Here is a 21,845-nt window from a genome sequence, read left to right on the forward strand (position 1 = left end):
AACATGGAAAGATGCTGAAAGCCACATGTCTTAGTTAGGGTTAACATTGCTGAGATGAAACACCAGGACCAAAAAGGCAAATTGGGGAGGAAGGGGTTTACTCAGCTTACATGTCTACATTGCTGTTCATCACTGAACTAAATCAAAGATCACTAGTTGAGAAGATGACTTACAGCTGGATGGCTGGGAGGTATTTCCTCCCCTAAGGCTTCCTCCTCTCTGATGACTCTAGCTTGTGTCAAGATGACACACAAAACCAGCCAGTACACCACCAAACTAGGCATTTGACGCAGGCAGAAATGGATCAGCGAGCTCTCAGTCCGTTGATTTCTCATGTCCCTTCTGGCACACGGCCCTGGGAATGCTAAGTCTAAAAAGGTGCTGGTACTGACGCAAATCTATCTGTGAGCAAGTCTCTGCAAGAGAGACGAGAAGATGCAATAAAAGAAGGAAGTCAGGCACCCTGGGATGGGCACTATCCAACACTGGAGCCCAAAGTACCAGCTTAGGAAGGGGCTGAGGAATCCCTGGAAGAATCGATATGTAAAGATCTTACCAGAGAGATTAGTGTTCTGTCTCAAATGTTAGCAAGCTGAAGTGACCCAGAGGTGAAGGAAGATCTATTGGCCCCTCCCTGAAGGGTTCAGAGCTGGGAATCTGGGAGTGATCTGGGATCTCCACTCCTGCAATTCCCCAGGACCACATTCAGAATCAGGACCTGGACACTTTCCAAGCCTGGGCAAACATTGAGGACGGGTTGTTTTGCGTGATGGTGATACCAATTACTAATGACCACAAACACTACAGTTCTTTACATGACTAGCAGACATGAGGTGTGGTTCCATTACTATTTGTAACTTTCACCAACCTGTAAGAAGTGTTCACCTTACCTTACACACAGGAGAATTTGCCTCAGATGAGTTCATCCAATTGAACACACTAGTTAAGATTACAGTTTCTGGAGGCTGGAGAGACAGCAGTGAGAGAGCATAGTGTTCTCCCAGGGGGACCCAGGTTCAAATCCCAACAGGGAAAAAAAGTTGCTGATGACGTCGCTGTAGCAACCAGTGACTGGAAAGGTCTGAGTGTGGTGGTGAAACTGACCACTCAGAACACACAGGTCCAGATAAGGTTGTACCCTCTGCCTCTGTCCCACCGTCAAAGCCCACAGAAAGCATGGAGACAGAAAGGTCCGGAAAACAGTAAGCACATTGGAAGTAACACTCTTGGTGAGGTTGTCAAGAGTTCCCTACAAATGCCTCCAAAGAATTTTCAGGAACTATTAAGAAGATCCTGGAGTGGGCTGGAGAGATGGCTCAGCAGTTAAGAGCACTGGCTGCTCTTCCAGAGGACCTGAGTTCAATTCCCAGCAACCACATGATGGCTCACAACCATCTGTAATAAGATCTGGTGCCCTCTTCTGGCCTGCAGGTGTACGTGCAGAGCACTGATACATAAAACATAAATAAATAAAACTTAGGAAAAAAAGTTCCTGGGGGCTGCAGTGTGGATGGCTGCCACCCTCGTGACATCATAGGGGTCGTCAGCAGCGGTGCAGTGGCATCCTTGGGTAGTTAAGAAGCAACAAGAGGAAAAGTTTTAATAAAAGGTTACTGGACAAAAAAGAAAGAAAGAAAGAAAGAAAGAAAGAAAGGAAGGAAGGAAGGAAGGAAGGAAGGAAGGAAGGAAGGAAGGAAGGAAGGAAGGAAGGAAGAAAAGAAAAGAAAAGAAAAGAAAAGAAAAGAAAAGAAAAGAAAAAAAAATCCTCTTGAATCCCAGCCAGAGAGGAATCTGTGCTAACTCAAGGAGCTGCTGCCAGATAATTCCAGCTTCTCAGTCAGTGCTGGGGAGTCACGAGATAGATGAGGAGAAACCACTTTCCCAAAGCCACTGCTCAGCTTGGTTCTTTTAACAGGTGAGGCCATTCGCAATCAGGCAATCATCAAAGAGTACAATTTACTGATGGGAAAGACTGGTGAACCTTCACACCAGGCAGCTCAGATCTCGATGCTTTGGACTGCCGCCGAGCAGATGGTGTGAGCATCGTAAAATGTTAGAAAGTTTCTGAAGGACAGACTTAGAGTGTGCCCCTGAGAGTGGAGCTAGGTAGCCCCCTATTGTTGGTGGCATATAAAGTTTGCTGGCCCAGTGTTAAACAGAGCATGGTGTAGCTACAAGCCAAGGAGACGCTGTGCATTTACAACCCAAGGAGACATGTGTGTCTGTAGGCCAAGAGACAAGGTTTGTCTACAAGCAAAGGAGGCAGGTATATCTATAAGCAAATCGCTGGCAGCCCCAGTAAGGGAAGGGTATATGCTCATCTCTGCTAGGTGGCTCCAATAGCAACCAATCTCATCAGTATCTGACTTCAATGTCTACTGTCCAGAACTGTGAGAAAATACATTTTTTCTTATCTTAAGTCATCTGAAGTATGACAGTCTGTTGACTGGAGCCTTGAGAAATGACCAGAATAAGAGATTTGCACTGGAATATGTGTGTCTGTGTGTGTGTGTAATTTGGTCTAGAATCTGTATATCCTGTTATCCTGGGATGACGTAATTTTATTCTCAGGAAGCCACATACACTCATTACTCTTTTCATTACTGTGACCAAACACCTAACAAGAAGTAATGTGTTGAGGACTGTGGATCCCCGGACCCTGAATTTCCTGTGAACAGCTTGTTTTCCTGTGCTTGCAGCTGCTCTGAGCACGAGACCCTGATGGCAGGGGAGTGGTTTCTGATGGCTTACAGCTGAAGGATCCTGAGAGCTAGGGCGTGGCCATTGGTCAGGGAAGGCACTATCTAAGCTGCCCTGGAGCACAATAAAGTTGGCATTCTTGGGGGAATTCAAGGATGACCTATGACTCTATCCATTCAATCTCCAGCCTCTTGCCTGGTTTGCGAACTGTCCAGTCCCATAGTGCAGGCTACCGCTGCAGGCGTAGTACCGTAGTTCACGTAGTAGTACGGACTGTACAGTAACAGAAGGCAGGAAGGATTGAGTTTGGTTCATGGCTTGATACAGTCCCTCATGGGGGGGGGGGGGATGTCCTAGTGCATCAGTGGCCCACAGCTGTGACAGAAGGAACAGGAAGCTGCTTGCTCATATCTCCGTGGACCCAGATAAAAAGAAAGCAGCCATCATCTTACTTCCTCCCTTTCAGTCTAAACCCCGAGCCACACTTTGGACTAGCCTCTAGACACACCCTCACAGGCACTGTGCGTCTCCTAGGTGATTCTAAGTGCAGTGAAGCTGACGGTGAAGGTTAACTATCACATCAGGCAACGTCTGTTTGTTGAAATGCTCTAACATCCCATGGAAACCATGGAAACCACTGTGCAGCAGGTCCTGCAGGCTCTGCCTGCAGGCCGTCCCTCCTATCTATCCAAGGTCTCTCTCTCCCTCTCTCTCTCTTTCTCTCTGTGTGTGTGTCTGTCTGTCTGTCTGTCTCTCCCTGTTTCTGTTTGTCTCTCTCTGTCTCTCCCTCACTCTCTGTCTCTCCCTCACTCTCTCTGTCTCTTTCTCTAAATAATGCTTTTATCCTCCCGCCTTGGTCTGGCTGCTGTGGCAGCTGCTGGTCTCCTGCTCGAGGAGCAGGTCCTGTGCCAACAGCAGCCACCTGGCATTCCTGAGCTGCTTGCCCCACATCTGGAGGGGAGATCCTAGCAACTCCATCAAAAGGCTTTAAGAAACAGCTGACACATCCTTTCCAGATGGGGAACTGATCCCGTGGGCAAAGACACCCTGATCTCCTGCCCTGCTTCTGTGCCAAAGCAGGGGAGAGGCTCTGAGGGCCAACCCTAACTTCCCCAACACCCCATGCCCCATGTCAGCTCTGCTCACCCTAGCCTAGACTGACTGGTTTTTCTGGTTTCTCAGAAAGCATCTTCCTCATGTCTCTCCAAGAATGAGTGTCTCAAAATATCTTTTTATCATCAGCAATGATTGTCAATGTTTCATTTCCTTTGGTCAGCTCTGGCTAGCCAGCTTAGCGTTAGCAAGAAAAATCAGAGTAACTGATGAGTCTTCTAAAGCAAGACAACTCGTTAAACTTGGGGCCTTGATTACACCTCTGAAATGTTAATTTCATAGTAGCTACACACCTGCCTTTGTTTTATGATGTTTATCACTTACCTATTAAGAACCAAAATTTGACTTTGATTTATAACATGTTTTATTTCATGTGTAGTACTGGGGCTAGAACCCAGGGTTTCATAGATGCTGAGCAAGGACTGGGCCTCTGAGATAGGTCACCAGCTCTGATAGATAGATAGATAGATAGATAGATAGATAGATAGATAGATAGATAGATAGATAGATAGATAGATAGATAGATATAAAAATGCCTTGCTGTGTAACTCAGGTTATCCTCAAACTTGCTCTGTAGCCTTGTTCAGACCCATGAACCTCCTCCCTTCTAGAGTGCTGGGACGGCAGATGCATAACATGTTGGTTGGTTGGTTGGTTGGTTGGTTGGTTTTGTTGGTTTGCTTGGAAACAGCCCATGTAACACTAGGCTAGACAGATAATGTACCCAAAGCTGTGAGTGTCATTATAAACTTAGAGAACAAGTTGAAGTTACTAAGAATAGCCGTACCATCGACACTTTGAAAGAGAACTCTGTCATGAGCCGTTAGTTCTTTTTTAGATGGCCAAAACTAATATGAAGCCCTAGTGATAAAAACAAATTTTAGGCTTTAAAGCTCTCACTTAGAAATTTTTAAATACTTATAAGAGATCAAACCCGTTCCCATGTGCTAAAATATATTCCTCTGCATGGCCAAAGGTCAGACGTGGCTGTGAGGCAGTAAGGCACTGGGAGCCCCTGAACTTCAGGGCCTGTCAGGCCCCGGGCTGCAGAGACAGGAGGTTGAAGCTGGGGGAGGGGGAGGGTTGAGAGCTTAAATGATTTGCTCGGGATCACACAGCTGGAAGTGACAACCAGGACCAAATGCTGGGCTCTGGGTGCTAATCCACGGCAATCTATTGACCTCACACAATCCAAGTTCCAGCTGGCCCTCCTGACCCGACAGTGGGCAGGCACATGGGCAGAGCGGAGAATTCACAGTATGGAAACCGGACACCGCCCACTCCTGTCTCCAGGCCTGCTGAGGCAGCTGTGGGGAGACTATTTGACTTTCCTGCTATCACATCAAGACCCAGCAATTATCTGCTGCCTGCTGTCTTCCCCTTCCTTTCCACGCCACCACCTCTGTCCCCACCTTTTCTCCCCTCCATTATTCTTAGTTAAGCTGACTGACCAAGATGAAGACTCTGTGTGTGGTTCTGAAGGTCCTGAAATCACCACTTTTGTTGACTCTAAGCAGTTAGAACGTTCAAACCTCATACTGTGACAGTAGTTTGACTGTATTTTAATTTGGTTTTTGGTGGTGGTGGTGATGGTGGTGGGTTTTTTGTACTTACCCAGCTGAGACAGAATGGTCACATCCTCTTCACCACAAGAATCAGGGACACACACACCCACACTGTAGTCTGCGCCATCCTGGGAAACACAATGACACAATGCCCTTTAATGTTACTGCTTACAGTATACACACATGCTCGTGTGTGTGTGTGTGTGTGTGTGTGTTCAAGTGTGTATATGGAGGTCAGATATCGGCATTGATTGTCTTTCCATGATCACGCTCAACTTATTTTTTGAGGTAGGGTTGAACCTGAAGCTCAATATCGGTTAGATTGACTAGATATGACGTCACAGGATCTGCCTGTCTCTGACAAGCAGATGTCACTCATTCCAAAGAGGCTGGGCACATTAAACCAACAATTTAACGTGTGTACTTAAAACCCCAGCCTCTGGGAGGGAGCCTAGAGCAGCGTTTCTCAACTGTAGGGTCGTGACCCCGTTCCCAGGGGTCGCATAGTAGATACGTTACAATTCATAACAGTAGCAAAATGGCAGCTATGAAGAGGCAATGGAGATAATTGTATGGTTGGTTGGGAGAGGTCAGCACAACAGGAGGAACTGTATTAAAGGGTCGCAGCATTAGGAAGACTGAGAACCACAGGCCTAGAGGATCGACATTTCAAAGCAGGGCTAGGTTCCAAGTTCCAGGTCACCCTTTTCTACATAGTGAGATCTTGTCTCAAAGAAGCAGAAGGTTGCTGCTTCTTGTGAGACCTCTTAGTTTCTTCCTGTGTTTTCAGTTAGGAAAAGCAGGTGGTGGAGTCGTATTCTGATCTGTGTCTTACGCACTTGCCCTCCCAGAACAAACACACGGGGCTCCTCCACTCACCTGCAGTACGTGAAGCTTGCAGTACTGGCCTCGGAAACTCCCCTCGGGGCTCCGGGTGGAAAGACACTCGCTGTAGGATCCCAGCCTGTCCACGTTGCCATTGAGAACGTTGCTTCCAAGCTTTCCCACCGAGTCATACACTGAGTCCCAAAGCAGAAGTTTACATAATTAATCTCCCTGTGCCACTAAGAAATGAATTGTGAGGTCTTGAGTTCGAATCCCCAGAGCCCATGAGAAAAGCTCAGCACCGGACTTACTTGTACCTGTAACTACATGTATGGTTGTCAGCGGAAGCCAGACCAGGGTTTCAGAGCCCCTGCAGCTGGAGTTACAGGCAGTTGTGAGAAATTCTGCTTCTCTGAAAGACCAGCAAGTGTTCTTAACCACTGAACCATCTCTCCAGCCCCTCCTTATCGCTCTTAATGTTCTTAATGTCAGCTCTATCTGGACACACTGAGACAGCTTTCTTTTCCCTGTTGTGTTCAGTGTTGTGTGAGCCTCTTCCCCTTTTGCTCTGGAGAAAGCATGGCTCTTACTTGTTCAAATATTCTTTCCTTTTCTTTGTTATATTTCTATTTCTGGTCCCTGTTATCAGCCCAGTGTAGCCATTTGAATTCCTGTCTCTTTGTTTTTCTTTCATTTTTTTAAAAAACTTTCCAGAAGAAAGATCTATTCATCTTTTTCTGTTCTGTTTTGAGAGGGCTATCAAATTGAGCTAGCTCACCAAATTTTCTTCACCGCTATCCATCTTAATATTTACTCTATGTATTATGTATCCACGGCAGTATTTTTACTGTCTTTAACATCTACCTTTAACACATGGTTTTGTATTGCCAATATTCTTTCATCACTTTGGGCATGTTTGTCTGCTTATTTTAATTCCTTGGCAGCCCGTTGGTCCCAGTTCATGGAGCACACAGACTCACTTAGTTCACTTGCATTCTTCTCTGTGTTTACTCCCCAGGGGTTTCCGTGCTGTGGTCCGTGGACAGCTCTTCCCTTTGTGGAGTACAATGAGGGATACGTGTGGCCAGGCCCCAGGTGGACCCTTCCCTCAGGATTTTAAGGACCGTGAAGACAAACTGATCAGAAGATCATAACTGAGTCCAGAGGTGGTAGCACCTGCCTTTAATCCCAGCACTCGAAAGGCAGAGGCAGGCGGATCTCTGTGAGTTCGAGGCCAGTCTCATCTACAGAGGGAGTTTCAGGACATCAAGGACTACACAGAGAAACTCTGTCTTTAAAAATAAACAAACAAAAAGATTGAAAGAGTCCTCAAAGGGCTGAAACATCAAGTACATGTCCGTGGAGTCGGAGAGGTGGCTCCACCGTTGAGAGCACTGGGTTCCACAGCATCCAGCTTCAATTCCCTGCGCACGCAGGGCAGCTTGCCTGCAACTCTAGCTCCAGGGCATTGAAGTCCTCTTCTGGCCTCCTCTTGCCCTGCGTGCATGTGGTTCAGATACGTGCAGGCAAAACACCCATACATATAAAATAATCTTTTAAATTTTAAATTTAAAAAAAAAACTTCTGACAAGTGATCCCACCTCTAAAATATTAAGAGACCCTTGTGCCCTTCCTTTCAGCCACCAGACTGTTGAGACCAAGGACTCCAAGAAGCTAGCCTTTTCCCAGGGTTCTCATGCTAGGAGGAGGAAGGGGCTGGAGCTGGGCAGCAGCCAGAGGGAGCTGGTGTCCTGGAATGAGATTTCACACAGCTGGTAACTCAGACACCTTGCTGGAGAGGCTGCAGCAGAGACAATGATGGCAAACAGGAACATTAGACCAAGACTCTGAGCTGGGCACACCTTTCACCTTCTATTTAAACCTAAACTTCGTATCAGGACCCTGAAGATGGGCTGTGGGGCAGAGGGAAAGCCGGCCATTGGACCACTTTGTTCCTCTTCCCAGTGCAGCCACACTTTATACATCTCCTTTCTTTGCTTTTCACCGTGACTTCTCTGTTCCTTGAGATCAAGCTACGCCCCACTCTAAATTACTCCACACTGTGGGAAATGGCGTTTTTCCAGGCAGTGCCTTGCCCTGAGAGACTCCATTTTGCAAGCAGCTTTTGACTTCATTTTGAAGATGGAGGATGACTGTACTTCTGGGTGGACAAGCGAACACATGCACACACAGAGATACGCATGCACATATGCACATACAGGTGCACATACACACATACACACACGCACGCACCACAGGACTTCAGGCACAGCCTGCAGAACCCAGGGGCTTCTCATAATGCTGACACAAGTTTCTTAAATGCAGCTTGCCTGCCTGTCTGCCTTCCTTCCTCCCTCCCTCCCTCCCTTCCTCCCTCCCTTCTCTTTAAACAAAACAAAGTTTCAATAAGGCCTTCTTGCAGGCTAGAAGCATTCTTCCCACTACAACACAATCCCACGCCTGCCCTTTTTCCTTGTACCAGCTCCAGATGATTTTTCAGTTACCCTTTATTTATATATTTGTGCGGGGGAAATGGGGCATGAAGTCAAGGGTGATGCTTGGACAAGGATATTTCCCGGGTGATGCTAGTGTGCACCTAGTGTGACTTCTCTGGCCACTAGGATTTCTGTGGGACTCCTGAGCAGGGCTTCAAGGGGCCCTGCATGTCCCGAGTTGCCCTCTAGCCTCACCCTCCCGGTCACAGCCAGAACATTCCCTCTGCTCCATTCTAAAGATACATCAGGCTAATTCTTGGCCTTCCAGCTTGCGCTGTCCCTCCTCCCAGTCCGCTGGCAATAACTGAGTCATCCTTCAAATCTGAGCTAGAGGACGATCTCTCCCAGGAAACAATCCAGACTCTTGTTCAGTGCGTCACACCAGAAGGTGCGTCACCGTGTCCCATCTGTCTCCCAGGAGGGTAAGATTGTGCCCTGTGTTAGTCAGTGTGCATCTTAGAGGAAGAACTTTGTGGGTGTTGGCTGAATAGGGTTAAACTTTGACAAGGTTAGTAAAAATGCCCAAATTCAGCTTCAACAAAATATTTTCAGATTCTCCCTGCAACCCAAAACACTACATGTATTTGTTACAAATAGACTAAGGTGGTTTTCAAAATATGTTTCCCCATCACAGGATCCCCCAAGCTCTGTACTCATAAGTGTAGGGTCTGGAAGTGTAAGAGTGCCAAGGAAGGAAACAGCATGGGGGACACTCTTGAGCTGTAAGCCCTTGGGGTGGAGTCTGCAGGGCATGTGTCAGGGAGTCCCCAGTTCTTCACTGATGCTTCCGTTCTTGCTTCCTCTCCTGATCGCCTTGGCGGTTTTCCAGTTAAGCTGCTTTGGTTTCCAAATTGCATTGCGTTCCTTTCTTACTATGGGTTCACATGGACACACTCCCCTTTTCTGGCCATCACCCTAATGAATTTCCATCAAGAACCTAAACGACACCAGGACATAGGCACGGTGCAGATCACAATGCTGTATCACAGGGCGGGAGGGAGGAACGGGTCAGGACTAAGGGCACAATACTGCACATCACCGCGCTTGTTCTGATTTTTCGTGCCCAAATGATTAAAAGCAACATGTTTCAATCAGCTGTGCTAAACGGCAGATGTCCCCTTCTGCGGTGGCGACGACAGGTGAAGATGACAAGGCAGTTTCCTGTGTTCTTGCTGCTCTGGGATCAAGCCCCAGGCTTGGTACAAGTGACGAGGCACTCGACTATGGAGCTCTTTTTAACAAGGTTTCTCTAAATGGCCTTAGGAACTCATCCTCCTGCCTCCGTCCCCTAACTACGTGCGATTACAGACCCATGCCTCTGTCCCCAAGTGTGGGGATTGCGGTGAGCATTTCCATGCTCACCTAGGTTGCGGATATCTCTTAAGAGGAAGCACGCTATCCTACCGCAGTATGATGTTGTGTTATTATTTCGTGCCGAATTTTTGGTCGTTTGGGGGGCCGGAAATGGAACCCAAAGCCTTTCTGAATAAGTGAGCTGAATAAGCATTCTGCCACCAAGCCACACCTTCAGTCCTGCGTGGATGTTTGACAGACACAGAATCTAAAACTTTCTATGGGATCTACGATATCATCCTCTTTCTCGCAGGCAATTTTCCTGGTTTCTGTAGTGTTTGGTCCTGAGCAACAAAAGAAAAAGCTTTCCCAGCAGACAGCTGAGTGGGCACTAGCCACACACTGGACAGACAAATAGACTGACTGGGCCATACCACCAATGGTAGGATTTTTGCCTAGCAGATGGAAAGCCCTAGCTTCAATCCCCAGCATCACACCTTACACGCGCGTATGCGCGCACACACACACACACACACACACACACATGCATGCAAACAACACAACAACAAAACCATCCACGCTGTGGTAGACTGCAATAGGCTTCCTCCCAAAGGATACCCACATCCTAGCTCAGGCTGGTGTCGCCCTGTGGAGTGTCTACTATGAACTGCCTCTTCTGACAAGGGTCCACTGTGGGGCTTGGTGTCTAGGAAAGAGTTGAGGCATACAGACAAGGTAAAACAGTGGCCACAAGGACATAAACAATGAAGCCAAAGAGACGATGCAGTCCAAATGGGAAGCTGGGTATCCTGTTTCAGTGTGGGCTAAGAGACTTGAAGCGGGGACCAGGGATGTGCGGGGCTAAGAAGTTTCTTTAGAGAAAAAGTGCTGTGTTGGGAATGCTATGGGGATAAGATGCTCAGAAGTCAGGCGTGAAAAGCACTGCGGGTTGCTTGGGAACTCCTGGCTACCCCTCTTTCCCCACCACTGTGTCTGGAGAGCTGAAATGGAAGCAAAGTCAGAGGTCCTGGGGTGTACATGTGGTACAGCTCCCACCCAGGGCCTCCGCTGTGGACAGCATCAGACATGGGCAGGCATGGACTTTGAGAAACGGCTGCCAACGGTACCACTGTATCATAGGCCTGGGCCCCTCGCCAGAGATCTATGGGCTTCTGTTTTTCCACTGCAGGCGATAAACACATGATTTAATTCTGCAGAGTGTGTTTGGGAGGTCAGAGCAGTCTGTCTCAGCATCTGTCTTCTTGTTCTATAGCTGTCTTGACAGTCTCCACACCCAGGGGAGCTTCAAGCTCAGAAATCCATTCTCTGAATCCGGAGACTGGAAGTCTGAAGCAGGGACAGGGGCAGCTCACACCAGAGGCTCTGGGGAGTCTGTCCCAGGCATCTGTTAGCTGCCGGTGGCTGGCACCTCTGCCATTACGGTGTCCAGATTCCCCCTTTTAAGGACAATGATCATTCCATCAGGACCTGCTTGGTCCTCACCATTGGACTGTTTACAACCAAGATGCCATCTCCAAATAAGGTCACAAAAACTAAAGGTCAAGGAGTGAGCAAGGGCATTTCTCTGTGTGCCTGCATGCTCATGTATGTGCAGGTACACGTGTGTGGGAACGCATTGGATGTGGTAAAAGGCCAGAGGACAAGCTCGGCTGTCACTCCTCAGGCACTGTCCGCCATGTATGAGACAAGGGCTCTCACTAACCTGGAATGCAACAGACAGACAGGACCAGCTGGGCAGGAAGCCCCCGAAAAAAATCCCTCTCTTGGCCTCCAGCGCTGGGGTTATAAGCAGGGACTACTACACTAGGTCCTTCAAGGAAAATTTTACCAACCAAGCTATCTCCCTGGACCATAGACATATTTTTGTGAAGACACAATTCCAGCCTGCATCTTTCGAGAAGGCATATTATAATTTATGCTGATACAAAGGACATGTGGCACATGATGAGCTTGCAAGGGCTGCCATGACAAATGCCACATAACACCTTTGCCAGCAGGAGCCACACGGCACCTTCACCAGCAGGCGCCCCTTTCCTCCTAGTTCTGCAAATGGGTACATCAGGGATGGCAATGTGGGCAGAGCTGGTTTCTCCTGAGGCTGATCGCCCTGGTTCAGATGGGCCCAGATATACACTTCATATCTTCACGTCATCTTTCTTCCGAGCAGGCCCGTGTCCTAACCTGGCACTGGACTAGGGCTCTGTTTGCTTCATTTTTAGCTTGTCTCTTTAAAGACCCCCATCTCCACACGCAGTGACATTGTGATGTTCTGGGAAGGGCTTCAATATATGAACTTGGAGAAACACAATTCAATCTGCATCACCACGGGTTACAAATAAAAAATGAAATCCATAACTCCTTAGTATAAAATCCAAATGTAGACACCTGTCTCTCAGACTGCTTTCAATGCATTTCTTGTCACCTCTTGTAGCCATGCCGTTTGGTTTTCTGCTCACCGACGGGTGTAACCCGGCATGAATATCGGTGGTTGTTTCATTTGCCTTAACAAGCACTACGACGTTGAAACAAAATGCATGGCAAAACTGCATGTATTTGTGTGCAGCCTGATCAACTTGTGTGCCGAATCCAGTGACAGGCCGATCACTAGAGAGCAGTCACATTTTTTTTTCCAGTTTGTTCAGTATTGAAAAATAAACACGTCCTGACTTGCGGCAGCCGCTCGGTTCCTTTCTAACGCGCTGACTGCCTCTAGGGTGACGTACCCCACTGTGGAGGTAGAAGGACAGGAGCGGCAACGCCGCAGGGATTGCCACTACACCAACACAGGCCAAGCCGACAGCTTCACAAACACAGATAAGAGCAGGCTGGGCATGTAGCCCAGTGGTGAGCCCTTGCCTAGCGTGTGTGAGGCTGCTAAAAAGGAAAAGAGTGTGCCCTTCACTCCATCCTTCCCGCTCAGAGTCTCTCTAAGTCACCTCCTCTTATTTCCTAGAATAGCCACGCCTCGCCACGTAAATGTCAAGGGCCTTCTTGCCAGACCATCCCCTTGGGCCCTGACATGTTATTCAGCTCCACACAACCCATGCCTATTACTATCTGTGTGTTTTGGACTCTATTTCCTCCTTCACCAACTAGAGAGCAGTAAGTCTCCCCTCCCATAAAGGGGACTTGAAGAGCCCTCTACAAGGTTCTAAAGGGCACCTACTACTTCCTCTTCTCTCTTTTTATTCTTCCTTCCACGCATCCACCAGGAAAACCGTGACGAAAACCAAGTCAATAGCACATTCTGAGCTCAAAAATCCCAGACAAATGTCAAAGCACCTGAGCCAAGTCACAGCCGCTGCAGACAGACACACTCCTCCATTGCAGGGAACTGGCAGTCATCTACCCGTTCACATTTGTGTGCGTGGGGATGGGGGTAGGTTCATGTGTATGCAGGAGAATGTGTGCACATAAAGATGGAGACCAAAGGTCAACCTTAGTGTTGTCCCTCAAGAGTCATCCACCTTGATCTGGGGAACAGGTCTCTCACTGGCCTAGGACTCACTGGGTAGACTGGCAACCCAGCGAACCTCCATCTGCCTCTCCAGCACAGGAATTACAAACATGAACCACCACATCCAGCTTTTCCTGTGTGGGTGCTGGGGATAGGTCGAACTTTGCATCAGAAGTAAAGTACCTTATAACTGAGTTGCCTCCCTAGGCTGAGAAACTCCTGTTTTAATAAGGAGAAAGATGAACATTTTAAACTTCCAGGTGCCTGCAGACAGAACCTGGGTGGCGCATGGGTGGAGACACTTGCAAGGCCCACGGTGCCCACGTGGCTCTGACTGTTGGTGACTACATCCTGCCATCTCAGTAACAGACATCTGGGCCTGCTGTCACACCTTCTGCAGTCCCTTGGCCAGTCACCTGGCTTGGCTGCAACATCCCCCATCACTATCACCGCCTATTGTTATGAAACACCATCGATTCCAAAACGGGATTTAAACAAAACAGCTATTGAATTAACTGGGTTTATACTTTGCCACCCTTTCATCGAATCTCGGGCTCTCTGACCCCAGGTAGAACAGAAATTTGTTCAAATGTTATGGCATTTTGAATTAGCCTAATGTTCTATTTTATTCTCTATTACGATACCAGTGGTTTTAAACACAGAACAAAGTGGCTGTGTATTCTACATGGAAATGGATATGTCAGACTGTCTGGCTTTAAAAGGAGTTTTTACAGTTTTCTTGTTCGTGATTGCCACCAGCAACAACAATGAGTCTCATTCCTAGACAAGATACCCTTGATTTCATCCTCTGTTCTGGCAGAAAGGTATGCATATAATTTTGAGAAACACACAGAAACCAAACGGCAACGATTTGAAGGCCAGACAAAGAACATGAAAAGCAGTCTCACTGCTCACCTTCTATCTACTTCTATCAGCACAGAACAGATGAGCTGGTTTCACTAAATAAAAGAGCAACTCACTATCAGGAGCAGATCGAATGTCTCAGAAAGGAAATAAACCCAGATATGCCGTGCAAAGTAAAATGCTATTGATTTCATTAGCAAAGCACATAATATTTAGGAACAATTCTCTCCGTTAAGAGAGCATCTCGAGCCTGGCTCTACAGCCTTCTGCAGTGGCAGCTCCTCCGTCTCTCAGGTTTGTCTTCTCTCTCCTGCTTGGTGCCTTTTAAGTTCTCACGGGTTAGTCTAGCATGCTTCCAGCATATTCAGCAGACTGTCCTGTGCTTGGCTGCGGAGAGGGACAGGGAAACCTACTTACTTCTCAGAGCGTATTCCTTGGGCTTCAGTGAATTCAGATCGGAAAGGAATTCGTCAGTGTCTTGCATGCACTTGAGAGAAATGTTTCTCGCAGGAGAAACAAAAGGTAGCATAAACTGCAGGCTAGCTAGCAAAGCGAGGGCCGTCATTTCTCAATCTGTCAGGACTGATCTTCCTTCTTAGACAAAGAGCCTAATATTTATGAAGCCCTCGTCTGTAATGTGCTGGGGGGGCGAATGTGATGCCCCTCGCTCCTTAACAAGCCAAGAGACAAACCGCATCTCCGCAGCCACCTGCAAAGCGGACAGATAAACCATGGAAACCTGTTTATATACAATTTGTTATTGTGAGGGAGACTGTGCCGTGGAAGTGGCGCCCGCTGGCCACCTGGCTTCCTTTAGTTATGCAGATTAACATGCCCAGCTCGCAGGAATAAGTCTCGGATAATAAGTCTTCTCTCTGGATGGATGGCCTGGTATATCTCTCTGGGTTTAGAAACAAAACATGTTGATGACGTGAAGTAGCCATATTTGGGTTTTGACCAAGAGGGATGATAAATCCCACCTGTAAAATGATTGGCTGGATGTCAAGCACAGCTGGGCTTCTCTGCGGTCAGTGGGAAAGGTCACACGACTCTTAATGCATTTGCTGGACCCTGAAAGCAGTGCCAGCCTGGGGGATGACGTGAGTGCCCACGGGAAGGAGTTCTTGCTCCAGGCAGATGCGCACACCACCACACGCGAAGGTTTAGAACACACAGCGGGGAAGGAAATGATGTCAGTTGCTGATTGCAACAGAAGAAAACAAAATGTGTTGATCACAAGGTAAATATCCCCATTCCAGAAGGCTGTCTTTAAATAGCAGCTGCTGCGTCTCCTCTTGAAGAACGACACATCCGCACACCTTGTTACATTGCCTGAAGACATCTGTGGGTAGCCGAGTCTCGGTTCCACATCCAGCTACGTGTTTAGAGCATGTACCAGCATTCCAGGCTGTATGTCTGGCCTCAGAAGGATACACATACATGTATACACATACATGCACACATGGTCTCCACTGTCCTTCTTTTGATTCCTTTGGACTCTTGGGTCACCCTATCTAAAGAATCCTTCTCACCAGCCTCCTCTGAAGATGTATTCATCTATTCCTACTTATTCTTTAAAAAAAAAAAAGTGGGGGGATTGCTGGAGAGATGGCTCAGCAGTTGGGAGCACTGACTGCTTTTCCTGAGAACCCAGGTTTAATTCCCAGCACCTACATGACGGTTCACAGTTGTCTGTAACTCTAGTTCCAGGGGACGGATACCCTCTCACAGGCATACATGCAGGCAAAACACCAATGTACATAAAATTAAAAAAATTAAAAGTATAGTATTTATGTCTGGACATCATGGTTCATGTTTTTAATACCAACACTGGGGAGGGAGAGGCAGGTGGATCTGTGAGTTCAAGGCCAGCCTGACTACATAGTGAGATCCTGTCTGAAAAAAATTAAAGTTGTATGTGTGTGTGTGTGTGTGTGTGTGTAAGATGTGTGTACTCACATGTGAACACACATGGAGGTCAGTAGGCATCTTCAGTGGAGTCTGTTCTTTCCTTTCCACTTATATGGGCTCCAGGGCTCAGACACAGGTTGCCATGCTTCTGTGGCAAGCAGGTCACTCCTCCCAGCCCAGTATGTACTTATTCCATGACACTCTTGGCTCCTCTAGGAAACCCTCCTGGGCTCCCTCCCACGAGAACAGCCACTTCTTGCATGACCCACTGGCTTTGCACGTTCATAATTTACAAGACAAGGTTTACTTTCCAGTTCCCTCAGATGCTAGCTCAATTTTTTAAATTCTTTTTTGGCAGTGTTGCATACCTGTTGGGAAAGCACTCTACTAGTGGGCCTTCCTTTTACTTTTTATATTGAGACATGGGCTTACCAAGTTACCCTGACTGGTCTTGAACTCACTCTATAGCCTAAGCAGTCCTTGAATTGCTGTCCACCTTCCTCGCTCAGAAGCTAGCTCAGTTTGTCATCTGTAAAAATCATATAACCACTGGCCTCCCATAGGTGTTTGTAATGAAGTTAGAGTTCAGAACACATGGACATTTAAACTCTTCAGTCATAAACATCATATTATAGTTAGTTTTCTGGTTTATTCTTCCTAACCACCTCCCTAGTTTTTACTTTGTTTTATTGTTTGTTTGTTTGGTTGGTTGGTTTTGTTTGGCTTTTCGAGACAAGATTTCTCTGTAAAACTGTCTTGGAACTCTCTCTGTAGACTAGGCTGGCCTTGAACTCACAGAGTTCCACCTGCCTCTGTCTCCCGAGTGCTGGGATTAAAAGCGTGCACCACCACCACCCAGCTGTCTTCTTTTATTTTAAAGTATGCAGAGGGCTAGGGTCATGGTAGACTGGTTGCCTTCTATGCAAAAATGATGTCCTAGATTCAGTGCCAAGTACTGTGCCCCACAGCAAAAGGTGAAGAGAGAACTGGCAACAACAACAAACAAAAGATGAAGCTTGGGCTGGAGAGAGATGGCTCAGAGGTTAAGAGCATTGCCTGCTCTTCCAAAGGTCCTGAGTTCAATTCCCAGCAACCACATGGTGGCTCACAACCATCTGTAATGAGGTCTGGTGCCCTCTTCTGGCCTTCAGGCATATACGCATAAAGAATATTGTATACATAATAAATAAATAAATATTTTAAAAAAGATGAAGCTTAGCTAATTTGAATATTTATGAATGGTAAACAGCATGTCCCTGAATTATAAATTTATTCATAAAATAGTTGCTGATATACATACACTCATCAAAAATCAGAATGATGGAAGCTGAGACTATCGCTGAGTTGGAAGAGTGCTTGCCTAGCTCTGGGCTGAATCCTCAGCATCACATAAATCAGGCCTGGTGGCACAGGCCTGGAATCCCAGCTCGGAGATGACAAAGGTAGGTGGATCAGGAGTTCAAGGCCAGCCTAGTTACCGGAGACAAGTCTCCACAAACAAACAACACCTCACTTTTGGATAATGAAAGGTTTAAGGTCCTTCCAATGTTTCTCCCAACTCCTAAAAAGTTAAAATTATGACTAGTAGAGGTTTAAGGGGACTCAGTCATTTCACAAGGATATTTTAGGTCTCTGATTTATGCAAGACACCATACTGGGCACAAAAATAGGACAGGAAAATAAATATTGCCTTCCTTTCCTGCCAACAGGCCCTCATCATTTCCTGAAGCAGCAGCCATCAGCTGACCCGTGTTCGGAATGCCAAGGTCATTTCCTTCTAGAGCTGGCTGTGCAAAATGAAGGGCCACGAGACTTCTGGGAGCAGGTTGGGGGAAACGAGGATCTGTCTTTGCTGACAATAGCACATGTCAACGTGCTGGTCTCTACTGCTCTGGGGTGGGGACATGAGACGAAATGGGACTTGGGATTAGGAATCAAGCAGAGCCGTGGGAAAGCTGAGCAGGCTCTTCCGGAATGTGACAGTTAGCAAATAGACTACTAGCATCAGGTAGGGTGACGCTGTGGAGAAAAATAACACAGCACAAAGAGGGAGGTTAGTGTAGCAGGTGTGTGGGCAGCTGACCGGTATGCTTCATTCATTCATTCATTCATTCATTCCCCCCGTATGCATGATCCTCCTGTCTCTCCTTCCCAAGGGCGGGGATTTCAGGAGAGCATCAGAACCGCTTTCTGGCTAGCTCCCATTTTAGTCAGGGAAATAGGAAGAGCTCTGGTAGCAGAGAAGACTGAACTGAACAGAAAGATATGGAAAACTCCTGGGGGAGTGTTGCCTTGCAGAGGAGGGAGCATGGTGGCAAGCTGATTGGGTGGGAATGTGAGGGATGGATATGAAGAAGAGGGGTGGTGGGAGGAAGCCCTGGGAGATGAGACCTTTCCAGTGACAGGATGTGGGGGAAGGAGATGGGGACCAGCTTCATGTCCAGCTATCCCAAGGAATCTCTTCTAAAATAGCCAGCACTGGTTGTGTTGCTTGGTGGACGTCTTATTCAGAGGGCAACTGAGTTTACACTTCAGCGTCCCACAGTTTGAGCATCCAAGATGGCGCCCAAGATCCCTTTAAGAGTTTATTTTTACTTTAAAAACATGTGTGCTTGTGTCTGCGTGTGACTATGCACATTCAAGTACAGGTGCCTGTGGGGACTAGGAGAGGGTGTCAGGCCCCCTGGAGCTGGTGTTTATGAGCCATCCGACAGAAGGTGCTAGGAGCCAGACTCAAGCCCTCTACAAAAGCAAGCACTCTCAACCACTGAGCCATCTCTCCAGCCATAAAGGGGACCAGGCTCTTTCCCTCTAACTAAGCAAGGGCAGCCACCAGTCACGGCCACCAGCATGGACACATGGAAAATGCCCCTGCTTCTACAGCAGTGTCAAAGCCGGGGAATGAGCACCTGGTGAGGGATCTCCTGGCCTCTGTAGTAGTCCACGTCTGTTTCCTGCCAAGATCCATACCACAGCAGGCTCCCTAGTGCAGCTCGGCTCTGTGGTCCCTTACCAACCTCACTTCGTTCCCTCCAGTCAGTAGACCTGTGCCTGCCCTGTCCACAGCCACTCACGATGTTTTCTGAAATAACCTGTCTGATTAGGCCTCGCATGACATGAAGTCAAAGGACAGCTTGGACTAAGCCTATAATTTCTGGAACTGAGAAGAATGTTTGTCATGGGAGTCCAGCTCTGGGGATCTTACATCTTCTGGTTTCCACTGGCACTGCCCTCATACACAAACCCATGTATATAGATGTAATTAACTTTAAAGTTAAAATAAGATTTTAAAACATTAAAGTTAAGCCTTTTCTAGAATACTGTGTTCTGCTGGGAAATTTATAATTTACTAAAACAAGATCGATGTTGGACACCCCCATCTGCCCTTCCTAAGAAGACAGAGAACATAAGTGAGCAGATGTGGGGGAGGATCTGGCTATAAAAAAATTCATCACCTAATATATTGAGGGGTCTTGGTTTTGTTTGAGATGGTCTCACTCTGTGCAGCATAGGCTGACTTTGAAATCATTACATAGCCCAGATCACTCTAAAAATGAACAGCTTTCTCCTTGCCTTGACCTTCCAAGGTTGGGGCTTGCAGGTGTGATGTTTCAAGTGCATACTCAAATAGTCACCAGAACCCATTAGGACTGCGGAGAGGGTTAGAGTACACGTAAAAAGAGAAGGCTCAGGGAAGGCTGACAGAACCCACGTTTCAACTTAACCTCATGCCCAAGCCCCGTGGACCAAGACCCACATATTCAGAATAAGCATTTTGGGGGTGGTGATAGTTCTTTGGGGGCGAGACGTTCTTATTAACAGCAGAAATGCGTGCATGACTCTCCCTTTCCCTCTCACACCTGCTCTTACTGTGCCCCACGGGCTTAATTTTCATTTTCATGTGGCCAACGTCTTGATTTCCTTCTTCAGTTTGAACCGGGCATCTCAAGACTTCTATTACTATCTTTATACGCTGTGGTCAGGAAAGACACTTGACGTTTTCAGTCCTTCCATACTCGTGCAGACTTGTTTTGTAGCGAACATAGTAACTGTCCTGGAGACTGTCTCCTGAGGATTTGAAAGGATGTGTATTCTGCTGGTGCTGGATGGAATGTACAATGGCTGTCTTTTTTTAGGTTTGTTTGGTCCAAAGTGTAACAAAAGCCCAATGTTTCCCTAATTGGTTGCTCTGGGAATGGTCCTTGTTGACTATGAGGTGTTAAAGTTCCCTGTTATTTTTGTAATAAAGAATCTTTCCCTCCAAATCTATTACCATTTCATTAATCTATGTAGTAGCTCAGTGCTGGGTATGCTTGCATTTATAATTGGTACAATCTGTTGACGAACTGAATTTATCATAGAATGTCTTGGGTCTCTTTAATTTTTTGACTTGGTCTATTTTGCCTTAAGCATCCCCGCCCCTCTCATTTCTCCCGGATGAATACCCATCACTTCCAGTCTCTGTGTATCTGTAAAGGGGATTCTCCTGTAGGCAGCATACAGGTGAGCTTCCAAAGAACGCCCCTCAGCTTGCTGCTTGATTGGAGGATATAATCAGTTTGCATACAAAGCGGCAGTAATAGTTAAGAACTTGAGGTTATGGTGGGTCATTTGTCTTCTGGCTTGGGAGTTCTATTTCAGTATCTTCCTCTTGCTGTCTTCCTTTGTGGTTTAGTGGTTTTCCATTGTGGTGGCTTTGAATCCCCATTCATGCTTCGTGCATCTGCAGGTTATGTAACCACACCATTATACATACAATTGACTCAGTTAATAATGTGAGGTAATGGGGGGGGGTGGAGCACTAACGGGTGTGTGGAGCACTAACGGGAGGGGGGTATGGAGAGGCGGGTCAAAGTTTGACCCTTAAGGAAGGTCAAACTATCCTTGAAGAGGAGCCAAGGTTTTAGCAGAAGACCCGAGGTTCAGAGCTCCCATCTGCAGCCTGCTCCGTATGCATCATGGCATGAGAAACCCCACGCATCCGACAAACTGTGTTCTCAGACCTGGGTTAAACGCTCTTCGGGTCGAAGTGGGCACAGCATGAATCTATCAATCTAGTTTACGTTCACACTAGCTGCCCCAAGTTGTCAAGTAGAAATTTCAGTGTTGGTCAGACACTAAGATGGGGGGAGGGGTGTCACACAACCCAGAGATGCTGGTGAAATGCTGCCGCCAAAGCCATGGCAGGAGTGTACAGCTGTCCTCACACTGTGGGAGGAGGAAGGGATCTACTGAGAACGCGGCCATGTGGACTAAGCCTTCACCTTTCCTTTTCGCATTTTGTATCATTTTGCTGCTACATTCCTTGGGTATCACTGTGGCTATTACTGGCTAAACCAAGTTGCCCAACTAGAGACAAAACCCTGTCTTAAAATGCATCTCTAAAACTTGTGCTGGTCGATGCATATGGATTCTGGGTCAGCATTCTGTGCTAAATCAAATGTGCTGATTTAAATGATGGTAAAGAATGGTCCATCCTGACTTCTTCAGGTCTCTATTCCCACTCTGTCATGTCTACTAAACCAACACGGGCCCTCTCATTTTGTCCATCTTGACTTCTTCCCTGAGTATCACAAACTCCAGCTCCTAATCACTGCTCTA

At 47.1% G+C, this 21,845-nt stretch overlaps 1 protein-coding gene across 1 annotated transcript in view; it reads right to left on the reverse strand.

The window, feature by feature from the left end:
* Nucleotides 1-14,898, reverse strand: part of LOC126511032 (O-acyltransferase like protein) — a 40,200-nt gene extending 25,302 nt beyond the window's left edge. Inside the window, exons 1-3 of the mRNA XM_050157876.1 lie at nt 14,751-14,898; nt 6,258-6,397; nt 5,428-5,506 (exon numbers count right to left, since the gene is read on the reverse strand). Of these exons, the coding sequence (XP_050013833.1) occupies nt 5,428-5,506; nt 6,258-6,397; nt 14,751-14,898 (367 nt within the window). The remainder of the gene's footprint in view (nt 1-5,427; nt 5,507-6,257; nt 6,398-14,750) is intronic.
* Between the last annotated feature and the right edge of the window lie 6,947 nt (nt 14,899-21,845).

The sequence above is a fragment of the Alexandromys fortis genome, unplaced genomic scaffold, assembly GCF_014885135.2.
Source record: "Alexandromys fortis isolate MF-2015 unplaced genomic scaffold, M_Fortis_MF-2015_v1.1 scaffold_94, whole genome shotgun sequence".
NCBI classification, from domain to species: Eukaryota; Metazoa; Chordata; class Mammalia; order Rodentia; family Cricetidae; genus Alexandromys; species Alexandromys fortis.